Source organism: Spea bombifrons, chromosome 4 (genome assembly GCF_027358695.1).
Source record: "Spea bombifrons isolate aSpeBom1 chromosome 4, aSpeBom1.2.pri, whole genome shotgun sequence".
NCBI lineage: Eukaryota > Metazoa > Chordata > Amphibia > Anura > Pelobatidae > Spea > Spea bombifrons.
The window spans coordinates 23,386,333-23,402,984 of record NC_071090.1 but is presented as its reverse complement, the minus strand read 5'-3'; the positions used below and the strand labels follow the sequence as shown (position 1 = coordinate 23,402,984).

At 40.4% G+C, this 16,652-nt stretch overlaps 1 protein-coding gene across 1 annotated transcript in view; it reads left to right on the top strand.

Moving 5' to 3' along the window:
• WWC1 (WW and C2 domain containing 1) overlaps positions 1-8,360 on the top strand; it is a 92,553-nt gene extending 84,193 nt beyond the window's left edge. Inside the window, exons 21-23 of the mRNA XM_053465350.1 lie at positions 3,457-3,687; positions 4,514-4,635; positions 7,470-8,360. Coding sequence (XP_053321325.1) covers positions 3,457-3,687; positions 4,514-4,635; positions 7,470-7,536 — 420 coding nt within the window. The 3' untranslated portion in view covers positions 7,537-8,360. The remainder of the gene's footprint in view (positions 1-3,456; positions 3,688-4,513; positions 4,636-7,469) is intronic.
• The last annotated feature ends 8,292 nt before the right edge of the window (positions 8,361-16,652 follow it).

Sequence of the window (16,652 nt, the reverse complement as noted above, 5' to 3'; positions counted from 1 at the left end):
GCCACACAATGTTGAAAACCTCTGCTGTCCAGTTACAGTCACAACATTGTCTAGCAAACGAATACAAGAGAAGAGACTGGGGTATAAAAAAGAACCCAAAAAGAACTTTGTTTTGCAATAACAGATTTATGCATTGGAGGTTTTTATTAGACTTGGGCACCAGGGGGCTCTTCGTGTTCGTCTTCGTGCTCGTCTTCGGCAAAAAAAAAAACTTCGTATTCCGCGAATATTCGCCTGGTCCTGTCTTCTCTTCGGGCGAATATTCGCGGACAATCTTCGTGCTCGGGTTTTCTTCGTTTTCCCCGGTTAAGGGGTTAAAACGGGGTTAAAGCCGCTCTGGCGCCAGGAGTTTAAATGTCCGTATGAGCAACTCTATTGGTCGTCAGCAGGGGGCTCGTCTGCCATTGGTTGATGGCAGACGAGCCCCCTGCTGGCGACCAATAGGGTCGCTCGTACAGACTGTTATACTCCTGGTGCCGTAATTGTTCGGCAGATCCCGCTGGTCTCCCTGTTCTATCATTTATTAACAGACTTTTAAAACCCCAATGCTAGAACTTACCCGGCACGTCCCACTGGTCTCCCTCCCTGTTCAATTAATTAAATGTCCGTACGAGCGAACAATAAAGTCGCTCGTACGGACATTTAACTATCTGAACAGGGAGGGAGATCAGTGGCATCGGCAGGGTAAATTGCAGCACTGGAGTTTTAAAACCCCAATGCTGCAACTTGCCCTGCCGATGCCACTGGTCTTTAACTAATTGAACAGGGAGGGAGACCGATGCCACTGGTCTCCCTCCCTGTTCAATTAGTTAGTCCGTGCCGGGTTAAATGTCCGTACGAGCGACCAATAAAGTCGCTCGTACGGACATTTAACTCTATACAGGGAGTGAGATCAGTGGCATCGGCAGGGTAAATTGCAGCATTGGGGTTTTAAAACCCCAATGCTGCAACTTGCCCTGCCGATGCCACTGGTCTTTAACCCCTTAATGACAATTGCCGGTCCTGGCACGGCACGGAAAAGCATGTGCTTTACGACAATTGACGTGCCAGGACCGGCACGTCTTTAAACGGGTGCAGAAAGCGATCTACTATCGCTTTCTGCACCCAAAAAGCGTTGCTGAATGCCTCGACCTCGAGGCATTCAGCAACGCCGCGATCGGCACGAAGGGGCCATCTCTGGCCCCTCCACGGGGCGTCAACATCCGCCATACTTTGTATGGCGGCGGACGCCCGTTTTAAAAGCGTTTAGGAGGCGATCGATGATCGCCTCCTAAACTTAAATGGTGTCGCTGGAATGCCTCGATCAGGAGGCATCCAGCGACACCAAACACTAACCTTTTGATGGGCTGTGACCGCTCCGGAGAGCGGTCACAGCCGCAGCTGCCGGCAATCTTCGCCATCAAGGAAGATGGCCGCCGTCCTGTAACAGGAACCACAAATTTTAAAAGTTCGCTAGATGGTCCAGACCATCTAGAGAACTTTGGCTCCACTTGCAGGTTGAATACAGGTACTGCATTCACCATGCAAGTCAATGGAGCCCAGCTTTCTAATCACAGTGTGATTAGTAAAAATAAATTAAAAAATAAAATAAAATTAATAATAATTAGAAAAAAATAGTAAAAAAACAGTAAAATGTAAAAATCATTTCCCACTGATGTCACTATCAGGGGAACCTCCAAGTTGAAAAAAAATGTTAAAATTTTTTTTAAAAAAAATAATAAAAAAAAAATAAATATATATTTATAACGCAGCATCGAAGGGGTTAACGGGAGCGGAAATCCATAGGTTCGCTGTCAGGGGCTACAAAGACCGTGCGAGTGAGCCTATTGGTCACCTGCAGGGTCTTTCTCTGGCATCAACCAATTGGTTGATGCCAGAGGAGGTCCCTGTAGGCAACCAATAGGCTCATTCGGACTGCCCTGTAACCCGTGACGGCGAACCTGCGGATTTCCACTTCCGGGAACTGCCGCGATGCCGCGATGCTGCAAAGCCAAGACAAGGTAAGATGAAGGGGGGAAATGGTAGACGAAGACAAAGACAATCACGAAGATCTTCGTGGTGTGGGTCTTCGTCTTCGCCTACGTTTTACTGCCACCGTCTTCTCTTCGGCGTGTCTTCGGAACGAACACGAAAACGCACTCTTCGTGTTCGTTTCCATGTTCGCCCGAAGACGAATGCACAAGTCTAGTTTTTATGAAATAACTGGGTTAATCAAAATCCAAAGTTTTTTCGCATTATGGTGCCTTAAACACTACAGTACCCTGAATCGGTTGGTTCTTTTTTGAGTAAGTACTACTTTTCACAGGCTTGGTTCTGCCTTCTACCTAACGACTACCCTTAACAAACTGCATGCATATGACTCTGGTTAGGAGGTGACCCCTATCAGATGTACCTCAATAACTACATGGACCGCAGGTCATCATAAAACTCTGCTCTCAACACGCAGTGTATTAATAGGGTATACCTACATTTCCGTAGGTGACCTTGCTGTGACTTTGTCATTTTGCGTCTGTCTCATCATTTGCCCGAACAAAGGGACCTGTCAAGAATAAAGAACCAAAGGCAACCATTCGCTTTTTGATCAAATGGTTTTCACTTCAAAGCAGCTCTTTGCATTCAAATGAAAACTGAATCAATGAAATGTTTAGAGAGATGCGGCAGGTAAACGTACCACATCGCTGCTCGCTTTCACTCACCTGCCTGGTTATCGCTGAAGATGTCAGGAGACCAAAATGAACTTATTCAAAGAAGACAAAAGGAGAACTTGCAGGAGAGTTGTGTTTTCAAGTCCCAGAATTCATAGTTGCATTAGAAAGGTCCGTCACTTATTAATTTTGCAGAAAAAATAGTTGAGCTGGTCCTGCATAACGCTTGGTTCAATAAATATGCTTTATAACGGGCCGTCCAAGCTATTCTTTTAGCGGAAGCTCATTAAAGATTGCCTTTCTTAATGTAAAGGGGAATTGTTGAGATGAATTTGCAGCTCTCCTGTAGCCTCTCCTTCCAACTCACTCTTTAGTGAACAAACCCCAAGCTTTGGGAAAAACACAAGGTCGTCCCATTTGTGTTTCTCAGACATTGAGTAGGCTGTGTATATGTATTATATAAAATAATATATATACTGGTCTGTGTCAATAGGCATTACAAACACACCAATCAATATCATCCTTTCTCATACACTTATTCCCTGGGCTATTTTATTTAATATTTATTTAAATTGTTATATTTATTTTTATATGTATTGAACATTCGCTTAAGTTTTGTTTTTTACCCCCAGGCCATACGGTTGTTGTACTTTATTGACAAAATACACAAAAGGCTAAATGGTGGTTCTGGTTTTGATAGAAGAATATAGATGAGGCTTTACTGTGCTCTCTTCGGTTTAGACTAACAAATCAAAGTTCTTTTACTGTTTGCATTGAGCAGTGATTCACAAGAATTTCTCTATTGTTCCAGCCATCCGTGAAGTCCTCTGGCACAGAGCGTTTAATTCGCACATCCCTAGACTTGGAATTAGATCTGCAGGCTTCAAGGACGTGGCATAATCAGCTAACTCAAGAGATCTCTGTACTCAGAGAGCTGAAAGAACAGCTAGAGCAAGCAAAACGTCAAGGTGAAAATGAGCTGCCTCAGCGGGTGAAGGACGATGACAGATTTAAGCTTCTACTCAGACAAGTTGAGGAACAGGTAAGTAATAGAAGCTCCTTTGATTTCATCCCCTTGAGATTTTAACAACATGGCACTTACAGAAGTAATTGATACTACTCAAAATCGCACTTTGTGTCTCTCCCTGGACTTGCTGCACACGTTGGCCACACTGATGTTATTTCATTATCTGCTGGAGTCCACGGCTCATACTAAAAAAAATACTTTCTTATTTATGGAAGTTGCTGAATGGGTTTTAAGTTGTTTTGTAAAACACCAAGAAGGAACCATGATGCAAAGCGTGGAAGAGTAATAGGTAACAGGCATGAGAGAGCGAGTAATAAATCAACCACTGGCAAGCATTTATCGTCGTATCATAAAATAAGTCAAGGTGGACTAGTCGCAAAATCTGATAAAGCTTATTTTGCTGTAACTACCTGGCAAAACATTCTGTATAGTAAGGGCTCTGTAAGTATACTGCTATGAAGATAGTGACAGCAGGTGCTGTGGATATTTGAAGAAATAACTAGATTTAGTTTTGGCAGGGAAAGGTATTCGTTGGTACACAATTTAAAAGTGGTTTATCTAGGGATTATTCGGACTGGCCATTGGATTCCTGCCAAACTCTAGAAGAAAAAATAAATAAATCAGGATTTGTTTGCCTTTATCTGTTTTAATACGGATAATTGGGAAAGGTTGGAGCGCGTCGAAAGTATCCTTCTTTGGTTTTTGGAAGGTATGAAACTGGAACATTTAGGCACCACTAATTTACTAGCATTATATATAATAGTTAAAAAAATGGCATTAAAGTGGCTTACTACCTTATATGTTTGATTTTTTCATCTTCGCACCTGGTTCACGCCAACAGGTACAGAAAATTGAGCAGAAGTATGAGATGCAAGCAGATAAGATGTTGAGATCGGCAGCTAAGGATGTGCACAGGCTACGAGGGCAAAGCAGCAAAGAGCCTTTGGAAGTACGCTCATTCAGGTGAGAATTACTTGGAACTGTAAGGGAAGACACAAAGACTCAATGAGCATCACATATACTAGTATTGAAATACAATATATGTATTTAATTTTTTTTTTATGTAGTATTACCAGGGCAAGTAATCTTTTTTAACAAAGCAGTATATGTTAAATCTGCTCCCACTAACAAATTGTTAATGTATTAGTATAATGTGCCCATACTGTATCATTTGAAAACTCAATCTTGGTTGTTAAACTAGGCACTGGTCTCGTAGCAGGTCAATCTGCAAAGGAAAAAGAAAAAACCTTTTGAAACTTTGAAATGGGACTGGATTTAAGTAAAAGCTTTACCAATTTCACATGCTTTCGAGATCTCGTCAGGTGTCAAATTAGTGATTTGGCTTTATTCATGCTGTACTATGAATTTATTATTATTTTTTAATTTATATAGTGTCATCATATTCCACAGCACTACTGAATGTGTTTTCTATGTATAATTTAAAAGCATACAGCCGTTTGGTTTACTTTTAAATGCATTCCTTTTCAAAATTATCGATTATAATTTTTTTATCAATTAAATCAGTCGATAATAACCATACACAGTTTGGAGCTGATTCCCTTATATTCTATTCAGATCTTAGCGTACCAAATGGTTGTTTTCTTACCGGTATATCACAGCAGAAATCCCAGTGGGAGTACTGGCTATGGTTATTTAGTTGCTACCATTAGCATGAAACAACAATAACATCTGAGCAAAAGACTATTGAAGGGTTAATAATTGAGCCATCACAGGTTCAGCTCAGGTTCTGGGGTATGATTATAACCCGTAGTCTGACACGTCAACAACGAGACACAGGCTGTTTGATGCCTCAGTGAATATTCTGGTTGGTTTCATTTATTCAGTCATTTACAAAATTGTATTTGATGTTTATGTTTGAAGGTAGCAATTTCACACATTTCAGTGTGTCTTTAAATTTAATGGAAGGTATGTTTTATGGGTCAATAAAGCTTTTTATCACTTCACTAAAACTGTTGAAACAAGTAAGTCGTGTCACGAACAGAACAAATAGCTGCATAATGTTACATAGATACTTTCTCCCCTGTCCAACAAGACGTATCTCACTAAATATTATCTTTAAAAAACCATGTCATTTTCCAGCAGAGAACATGTTGAACGATGCTTTAGCGTGTTGACCTTGTATGAAATGCAATTATTTGTGAGAATGTTAAGCACTGAGGCAGTTACCAACTAAAGTGCCACACATGGGGTTATTCACTAAAAGCCAGGTTCCCCTGAGACTATATAGACTGTGTGGTTTCATATAATTATCATGGTGGCCTTCTACCTGGAGCTACAGATAATGTCCTGGAGCGTGTCGGATCCTATGAATGCATTCGCTTATATCCATGGTCATGCCCATTTTCAGTTCATTCACTTACCCTGCGGCTGCCACCTATCATGTGGCAGCGCTTTTTCTCTCCATGTGCTTGTTTGCTCACATACTCCAAGTACATTCTCCCCTAAGGTTTAAGGGGTAATAGAAAGACAGTTTCCTTGTCTTAAAAAAATATTTACCTTGTCAAAAACCTTGTTGTGTCTTCCTGCAAGGTCTAGATATATATAGAGAATCCAAACTTTATTGAAGGCCTTCAATACCCACCAAGCCAAAAGTATTAAAAAAAGGTCTTTAGTGTTACATAATTAGCATAATTTAGCTCCACATAGTTATTATATCACCAAATATACATCTTTGGTATGGTGTAGATATATTTGCAGCACAGCATCTATATCAGGCAGGTTAATTTTATCACCTTTAGGTGGGTCAGGTCTCAGTGGAGACACTGCCACTATAAGTACAAATACAGCAAGAACTTTTGCAGATGTGTTGACACCATAGAACTATGCAAATAGGAAATCAAGGGTATAAAAGGAGAAATGGCATTAATGAGAGAAATGGGAGCAAAAGGAGAACGTATGCACATATGACATTAGCCCCTTTTCAAGTCACCAATTCAACACAACTATTATCTTGCGTAGAATATCTCAGATTGAAGCTTCAGTCAACACGCCACTGCATCTGATTCTCCCACACACGTGACACATGTGATTGATGCAGGCTGTTGTGATCGGCAGCTCACACAGGCCTGTGCGGGGTCAAACAACATCACACAATGACTTTACGTGACAAAATTCTGAGGGCTTTTCTCAATCGGAAATTAAATTTTTTGTCACTCACTCAGTCATGGCCATAGGGGTCGCACCTGTGACCAGGCCCACCCTATTAGGGGCCCCTGTGACCACTTATCCTACGTGTCCGCCCCTTTAAAGTCACTAGGTGTGAGTAATACAGCTAGCTAATCGTTCAGTCAGATGATCTCTCACACTCCCTCCATGTATGCTGTGTCTGACACACCACCCCTCCAGGTAGGTGGTGTGGGCTAGGGCACAGGCAGACTGTTCAAAAGGTGGCACAGGCGGGCTGTTTGGGGGACACTGACAAGCTGTTTAGTGGCGAAGATGACACGGACAAGCTGGAGGCAATGACAAGCTGCTTGGGAACAAAGATGCCACAGGCAGGCTGTTTGGGGCACTGTCAAGCTGTTTGATGGCAAAGATGGCACACACACAAGCTGTTCGGGGACATTGATAAGATGTTTGTAGAAAAATAGCACACACGATCTGGGGGCACTGGAAAGTTGTTTGGGGCAAAGATGGTGCTAAGACGGCCCTGATAAACTGAAAAGGTCTTGTCACCAGGGGATTAAGGGACCAACAGCTGATACCAAACTCTACCATGTAGTTATCAAGTCTTCATTTTACAAATGATTAATTTTTATTTATTTATTTCCCCATAGGGAGAAGATGGCTTTTTTCACCCGGCCAAGAATAAACATCCCAACTCTCGCCGCAGACGATGTTTAGTAATCACCATAAAGTATTTTTGTGTTTTTCTGTTCTGAGCACCACTGCTAATGAAATGCAGTTTGGTGCAGCTGAAGTTAAAAGTTGTGGTGTTATGAAGGTACAGAGTCTATTGTTGTTTCTTTTTATGTTTTTTTTTATTATTAATATTATTATTGGAAAGGTCATCGGAGCAATATGTTAACTTCTCTCCAGCATTTTCAGAGATAAAATACAGACTGTATTTTTATTTTGTCTTATCATTACTACAAAACCAGCATTAACTTTCCATGTTTGTATAGATTGTATATTTAGGGTTGAATTTTGTGAAAGAAACCATTTTAAGAAAATTGTGTCATTCTGGCAATTAATTGATGTTTTGTACAGAGCTAAAATAGAGGGGTTTTACTGCAATAAATAAAATAATTTAAAAGATAAAAAAAACCCTCATTTTTAAAATATCGGAAAACTAAATACCAGGGGATCACAATGGAGTCTGCTATTGCCATGAACCTTTGAAGCATTTACAATTATTTTGTCTCCAAGATCAGCAGAAAATACAGACATATTAAAGAATTATTTTTTAATGTGTAAAAGAATGTCTGTAAGAGTTTTGTACCAAATGTTCCAAACTTAAGTTCTAACTAACAAATTGGAAAATGCACATTTTTTATGACACGCTGTGCTACTGAATTTATTTTTAGAAGTTCTTAGTACATTGTGGTACTGATGTAGATACAGTTACAAAAATCACATCTTAAATTGGTCTTAGATTAACTAACAATACATGGTTCAGAAAAAAAACAAAAATCAACTTTTATAATAAAAATCATTCTTTCTGTTCATTTTGTCGTCATTTTTGCACGGCCATCTGTGATGTAGGAGTGCGCCTCTGGAAAAAGAACTATAGGCTAAATATGTTTACCTAAGAGTAGAAAATTCTATTAAAAATGATTAACAAACACAACCTCTAGACCAGCAGTAGTGTGCGGTGCAACATTTCTGCAGAAGAAACGCTCGCCCTAAACTTAGAGGAAACCCCATATTTTTTATGTGCGGAATGTGGGTCCTTCTCAAGTTTATATAATTATCTGGAGAAATTAGGCAATATCTGGCACCTATAATTGACACATTTTTAATAATAGACAGACTTAAGAAATATTGTTAACTTAAAGGACATTCCAGTATCCCTGGCAGCATCATCAAAAAAAGAATTAGGCCTGCATACACAGTGTAACTTACCTTTATCTTGTTCAGTCTGTAAAATTAGAGTACTGAGGTCTGCAGATATTGAAAGTTCCCAGGATAACACTTCAAACCATAGTTGGTGTTATACAATCTACTGAGTGATTACATGTTTAAAATAGATGAACTAAAGGAAAAGTCCTAAAATGCCAGAAAAGAGGTATGGGTATGGAGCTAATGTTACACATTTAATGTATATATAGATTTATTTTTATGTAACTAAATAGGTTACAAAGGAAAACTTATATTTATAAACTGTTTCCTACACACATAAGATTATATACAGTACATACAATAAACTTTTTATTATTTAGAGTTTAAGGGGTAACTAATCTTGGTTTGAATCCAGGAGCCAAAAAACAATGTATGAGCTATTTTTTTCCAATCATGTTATTGATTAATTTTCATATACTTAAACTTTCACTATTTCACCATATGCTGACACGCACACACTCGCTAACACCAAATACTGAAACACACATTCATGCTAACATCATAGCATATACTTACACTCTTAACACCATACAGTAACAGACAAACAAAAGTTAACATCATGTGCTCACAAACACTATCCCTTTACAGTAACAAAAACAAGCTAACACCATACATTCACGCACACTATCATACACGCTAACACACTCACTAGGACTTTAATATGTATATAAAATATACACAATTGCTCTAACACTATACGCACATAATGACTCGTACTATACATACACACTGACTAACACTACAGTACATTATACACACACACTGACTCTAGCACTATACATATACTGTACACACATACAAACCTTACGGAGACCTCTCTTCCCTGCAGCCAAGCTTCCTTGCTCTTAGGCCGGGCCCTTCTGCTTGGCAGGGCTTGGTACACCAGCACAAGGTGTTACCCCACTGATGGTCAGTACCCATGTTCTGCAAAACCCTAGTGGCCAGAGGGTGATTTCTTGTTGCCATGGCGACCTGGCTCCTGGGGTTTGTCGAACCCTGATAAGAAATACTGTGCTAGGTCTCAAAAGAAATTTGGATTTGGAGGTATATCGTAAGGCTATATATATATATATATATATGTAAAAAAACACAGTGCAGCTCACGATCAAGATAACGAGGATAAAAGAAACACCACCTATACCTCAAGTGGAATCAACATATGGAAAAATACTAAAACAATTGTGTCAGTCCTCAGTAAACCACAATGACATTTGGAAATGGCAGTTTAGGGAAATAAGAAGAATCTAGAAATATATGTGACAGTATAAAAACCACTTTTAATAAAATCACAACTGAGGAAGGGGACTGTTCTAACAGCTACTATTCCCCCGAAACACGTTTGGCTTGTGCTTAACACTACTATATTGGACACTGCTCAAATACTGGCTGCTAAGCCGTCGGCAATTGTGGAAGTTTGGGAGGCACTATTTGCACTTTTTGCCTGTATGCTGAGTGCAATCCATGCGAACACCTGGCGAATACGATCACTGAGTTGGTCTGTGTTTGCGATTTCGGCCGGAACGTCCTACATACAGTTAACAACTGATGGATATCATCTGACTATTACGTCAGACGCCGGTGATTGTCAGTGCGCTCGCCTGTGTGAGAGGCTACCTTCCATCCAGAGCCATATCTCCCAGTTGGAGCGTTGTACTGGAAAAGATCTGCTAGCGAAAAAAATCCGGTCTAACATCAGATGGTGAGCGGTACAGCGCAGTAGCGTACCTAGCGGGGGGCGGGGGGGCGGTCCGCACCGGGTGCCGCTCATCAGGGGGGTGCCAACTTGCTGGCACCCGGCACCCCTCCAGAGACGGACAGTAATGTCCGCCGCTGGAGGAGCAGGCTCGCAAGGGAGCGGTATCGGAGGTCTTTAACAGACCACCGGCTCCCTTGAGTGATTTTAAGCCGGTTCAAGGATCTCCCTTGAACCCGGCTTAAAATCACTCAAGGGAGCCGGAGGTCTGTTAAAGACCTCCGATACCGCTCCCTTGCAATCCGCGTGGCAACAGCTGTTGTGCGCCGGGGTTTGTTGTCAGATCCGCGCCCACCGCTGTCCGTGCCCTCTGAACCCCGTGCCCTCGGAAGAAGACAGAAGAACTGAAGAAGAAGAGGACTGAAGAAGAAGAGGAGCAAAGAGCAGGAAAAGGAGCTGTAAGGAGAAAAGAGGAAAGGTAGGAAAGCATACAGTGAGAGTGGATTGGTGTATGTGTGTGGATTGGTGTATGTGTGTGGATTGGTGTATGTGTATGGATTGGTATGTGTGTGGATTGGTATATATGTGTGGATTGGTATGTGTGTGGATTGGTATGTGTGTGGATTGGTATATGTGTGGATTGGTATATGTGTGGATTGGTATATGTGTGGATTGGTATGTGTGTGTGGATTGGTATGTGTGTGTGGATTGGTATGTGTGTGGATTGGTGTATGTGTGTGGATTGGTGTATGTGTGTGGATTGGTATGTGTGTGGATTGGTATGTGTGTGGATTGGTATGTGTGTGGATTGGTATGTGTGTGGATTAGTATATGTGTGGATTGGTATGTGTGTGTGGATTGGTATGTGTGTGGATTGGTATGTGTGTGGATTGGTGTATGTGTGTGGATTGGTATGTGTGTGGATTGGTATGTGTGTGTGGATTGGTATGTGTGTGGATTGGTGTATGTGTGTGGATTGGTATGTGTGTGGATTGGTATGTGTGTGGATTAGTATATGTGTGTGGATTGGTATGTGTGTGGATTAGTATATGTGTGGATTGGTATGTGTGTGTGGATAGGTATGTGTGTGGATTGGTGTATGTGTGTGGATTGGTATGTGTGTGGATTGGTATGTGTGTGGATTGGTGTATGTGTGGATTGGTATGTGTGTGGATTGGTGTATGTGTGTGGATTGGTATGTGTGTGGATTGGTATGTGTGTGGATTGGTATGTGTGTGTGGATTGGTGTATGTGTGTGGATTGGTGTATGTGTGTGGATTGGTATGTGTGTGGATTGGTATGTGTGTGTGGATTGGTATGTGTGTGGATTGGTGTATGTGTGTGGATTGGTATGTGTGTGGATTGGTATGTGTGTGGATTAGTATATGTGTGTGGATTGGTATGTGTGTGGATTAGTATATGTGTGGATTGGTATGTGTGTGTGGATTGGTATGTGTGTGTGGATAGGTATGTGTGTGGATTGGTGTATGTGTGTGGATTGGTATGTGTGTGGATTGGTATGTGTGTGGATTGGTGTATGTGTGTGGATTGGTATGTGTGTGGATTGGTGTATGTGTGTGGATTGGTATGTGTGTGGATTGGTATGTGTGTGGATTGGTATGTGTGTGTGGATTGGTGTATGTGTGTGGATTGGTATGTGTGTGGATTGGTGTATGTGTGTGGATTGGTGTATGTGTGTGGATTGGTATGTGTGTGGATTGGTATGTGTGTGTGGATTGGTATGTGTGGATGGATTGGTATGTGTGTGTGGATTGGTATGTGTGGATGGATTGGTATGTGTGTGGATTGGTGTATGTGTGTGGATTGGTATGTGTGTGGATTGGTGTATGTGTGTGGATTGGTGTATGTGTGTGGATTGGTATGTGTGTGGATTGGTATGTGTGTGTGGATTGGTGTATGTGTGTGGATTGGTATGTGTGTGGATTGGTGTATGTGTGTGGATTGGTGTATGTGTGTGGATTGGTATGTGTGTGGATTGGTATATGTGTGTGGATTAGTATATGTGTGTGGATTGGTATGTGTGTGGATTAGTATATGTGTGGATTGGTATGTGTGTGTGGATTGGTATGCGTGTGGATTGGTATGTGTGGATTGGTAAATGTGGATTGGTAAGTGTGTGAGAGTGATGGGTGTTATGCTGTACCATTTCCAATGTATTTTTCATTATATAATTATGCTCTAAAGTACATCATAACTCCCATCACTCTATACTGTTCCATACAGTGGCAGAGCTGGGAGACAGAGGCCTTGCACCCCCACCGCAGGACTCCTGAAAGGTAAGTGAACTTCAAAGAGGGAGAGGGTAGATAGTTAGGAGGGGTAGATAGGGAGAAGGGAGTGAGAAGGGGTAGATAGGGCAGAAGGGAGCGAGAAGGGGTAGATAGGGCAATCATACTCCTATCATGCCAAGTCTGCGAGTGCCTCCTGGAATCTGGGTATGCCTGGACATGATAGGAATGTGATTGCTGTATATATATATATAGTTATTTAATTGTTTTGTCCTATTTTGGTGTGTTACTTACTTTAAATAAAAGTGTTAGATTTTTTTATGGTGTGTGTGTGGGGGGGTCATATTCAGTTTTGGCCAGGTAGTTTTAAAGTGTGTGTGTGGGGGGGGGGTGCCACATACACGATCCGCCCCGGGTGCCAAATACTCTAGGTACGCCCCTGGTACAGCGTACCATCTTATTATGATCCGTTAAGAAAAAGAGCATCTGTTTTACCAAATAAGGCACCGGCCAGTGATTCTATAAAGACATAGTGCTTACTGCCTACCCCAAGGGATCCATACCATATTGAATGTTTGAGGACATCTTTCTACAGATATTTTACCATCAGCACGAGGTTTTGAAGTATTCAGTGCTGAAACACTGTTGATACAAATTCATGTTGCAGGACAATTGCTACAAAGTTTTTTTAGTTGGATACAATTTTTTATAGGTTTTTCTTATATGGGAGTTTATACTCATTAAGCCTGAACCGTGTACCAATATTGATCAGGAGTGTTATATTATTATATGTTTTACTATATATTTTTTGGTATTTCTTTTTTTTTTCCTGTTTATTATTTTTGTGGTAATTAAGCAACTGAGTCTAGCCACAAGGGCCCTGTGGTTTCTTAGACTGACAGTTGTGATTTTATTAAAAGTGGTTTTTATACTGTCACATATATTTCTAGATTTTTCTTATTTCCCTAAACTGCCATTTCCAAATGTCATTGTGGTTTACCGAGGACTGATACAATTGTTTTACTATAGATATGTGTGTGTGTATGTGCAGAAATGCCGTAAAGTAAGAATGCTTTCAAAAATAGACATGTATATTAGTATTTATTTTTGTCAGGACTGGGTTTGGAGCTTAAGGCAGAGAGTATGAGAACACATAAACCAGCCGTACAAAACCAATGCGAAAGTCAATGATCGGTCCAGGAATTTGTGGCAGGAGGCACAGGATCCAAACGGTTTTGATAGTCCATAAACAAGTCAGAGAGGTCAAAAGCTAGGAGGTCACACAAGCGGGTTCAAGTAGGGTAACCAACAGTAGCCAGAACAAAGGGGTTGGTAACTTCACACAGGCAGATACTACAGCTTGGCAATACTCAAGCAATGTTGTGAGGATTATCAGGGTTTAAATAAGGCTGCAGGTAGCAGGCTCCTTCCAGTAATCATAGTTGATTGACAGGGTAGGATCGGCTAGTTCTTCAAATCTCCACCAATAATCTACGCGGAGTTCAGAGATGCAGCCTAGACTGCAACCTCATCGCTGGACACGGTGTACAACCAACTCAAGGCTGGGGATAAGGCCTCTAGACACTCCCCAAGGTAGGGTGAGCGAACAGGAAAAATTGAAATCAAATCAAAATTTGGTGTGACCACCCTTTGCCTTCAAAAACATTTGCGCAGTACTGTATAATAAATCTAGCCCTGACATTAATTTACTTCCGCGCTTTACTATTCATTATGTGGGTAGGTAAGCATAAGGGTTACCGGCCATAAATGTACTATAGAAACACAATCTAGGGAATTAATAAACACTATATGGACAGAAGTATTGGCACACCTGACCATTATACCAACAAGGACTTATATGACATCCCATTCTAAATACATACAACAAAAAACAAATTTTTAAATGATAACAAAAGAGTCAGGAAGACGACAGAGACGTAATCAGGGATTTCCTAAAAAAATCCAATCCATGGGACCAAACAGAAGGACAGATTGAGATTATGGAGGCTCCATTTGTAGTGAAATTCAAAAAGTAATTAATGGGCTGAAATAAAATAAAACACTCCAATTTCTTTTATAAAAAACTGACAAACATTATAATTCTTCAATTCACAAACGTTTTAATTAAATTAGAGAGTCCACAAAGTACCCAATAGAGATGATGAAAGCTGCAATGATACCAATTCCTAAACAAGGAAAAGATCCTACAAAGGTTGGAAATTGTGTTTAAAACAGATAATTCCCTATCTGATTCACAAAGACCAAGTGGGGTTTGTGAGGGTTCAAGTAAATGGTAACACCAGAAAGATTATGGATCTGATTGGATTTACAAATGAACGACAGATTCCAATACTTGATTCAGAGACAGATGCCAGTGCTAGACGCAGAGAAAGCCTTTGATAGAGTGAATTGGATTTTCGCAGAAGTACTAAAGGCTTTTGGATTTGGAGAGAAAATAATCAACTTCATCATAGCTGTATATGCGTTTCCCTCCACTAAAATAACAGGTCGAGGAATAAACAAGACAAGGCTGCCCCCTAGCTCCCGTTCTATATCTTGTCTCTTGGAATTTTAGATACAAGGATTCCTAATAAATAATAAAGAGCATAAAGGGAATAAGGACTGGCCACTTGCAATGCAAATGAACCCTTTAGGCTGATGGTATTCTTTTAATAGTAAGAGATCCGGAGAAACCTCAGTCTACAATTTTTAAAGAAGTTAAATTTTACAAATTTTAAATGAACTCATAACAGGGGAAACTCGGCACAGCTTGAAGGAAGAGCCCTATTTGTTTCATGATTGGGAAGAATGAACGCAGTGAAGGCAAATATATTTCCAAAATGACGTTATTTTGTTATGCATGATCCCCTTACAACTTCCTACAAGCTGGATACAACATGTTCACGCTTTGATAGAAAGATTTATTTTGCTAGATAAGAAGCCAAGAATATCAAAGAAACTGCTTAATATTAACAAGGAGCATGGAGGTTTGGGGGTCCCTAGGTTGGGTTGACATGTCCAAGCTAACCATCTGATGCATGCATTATAGATTAACGTATGTAACCATGAAGACTGGTAATATATATATATATATATATATAACAAGACTTAACATATTTACTAAACTTTAAGACAAGGTTAAATTTAGAAGAGGCGATTAAAGTCATTAATGTTGAGGAACATTACTTCAGCATGGCTCCTATTTAAAAAGAAAATCCTGCTGAAAGATAAATTACTTTAAAACTCACCCCCTAGAAGTCTTTGAAAGTAAACTAGGACTTCCCAACTGGGCTGAAAGGAATACATTAAAGAATGTTTAATTTACTATCGGGAGGGAAAGTAAAGCCATTTCTACAACTGTCTAAAGAATTTAATCTACCTCCTGAGGAGTATTTTACAGTATTAAGGATAAATTATTACATTAAGAGTCATCTATTTAAGCCAGAAGATATATGCCTGATGAACCAATTGGAGAAAACATATCATAACAAAATGGAAAAGGGGATTCTTTGGAAGTTGCATACCATTTTGGAGCCATTGGGAGTTTTTCCCCACAGCTTGGAAAAGTCGGCAAAGAGAGCCGATGGTATACATACAACATAGGCTGTGGTGGGGTAAAGGTGATGGAAAATCCCTCCACTTAAAATTAAGGGGCTAACAGAGGCAACATTAAATACTAATCTGTAACCCCCATATCTTGTAGTGTTGCCACCACTGCAGGGGATTCTGAGTAGGATACAGAAAAACGGCAGCCATTTGGTTAGGGACGGGGAAAGTAACTCATTGTCTGAATTTGCAAGAATTACATTATAAAATTAAGAATAGTCTCCCAAAAGATTTCCAAACTTAACCTAGACGTGTCATGTTTGAGTTGGACATGTAAGAAGCAACATGGTACCTTCATCCCTATTTGGTGATTGCGCAAGAAGGTTATCGAACTTTGGAAAAACATTTTT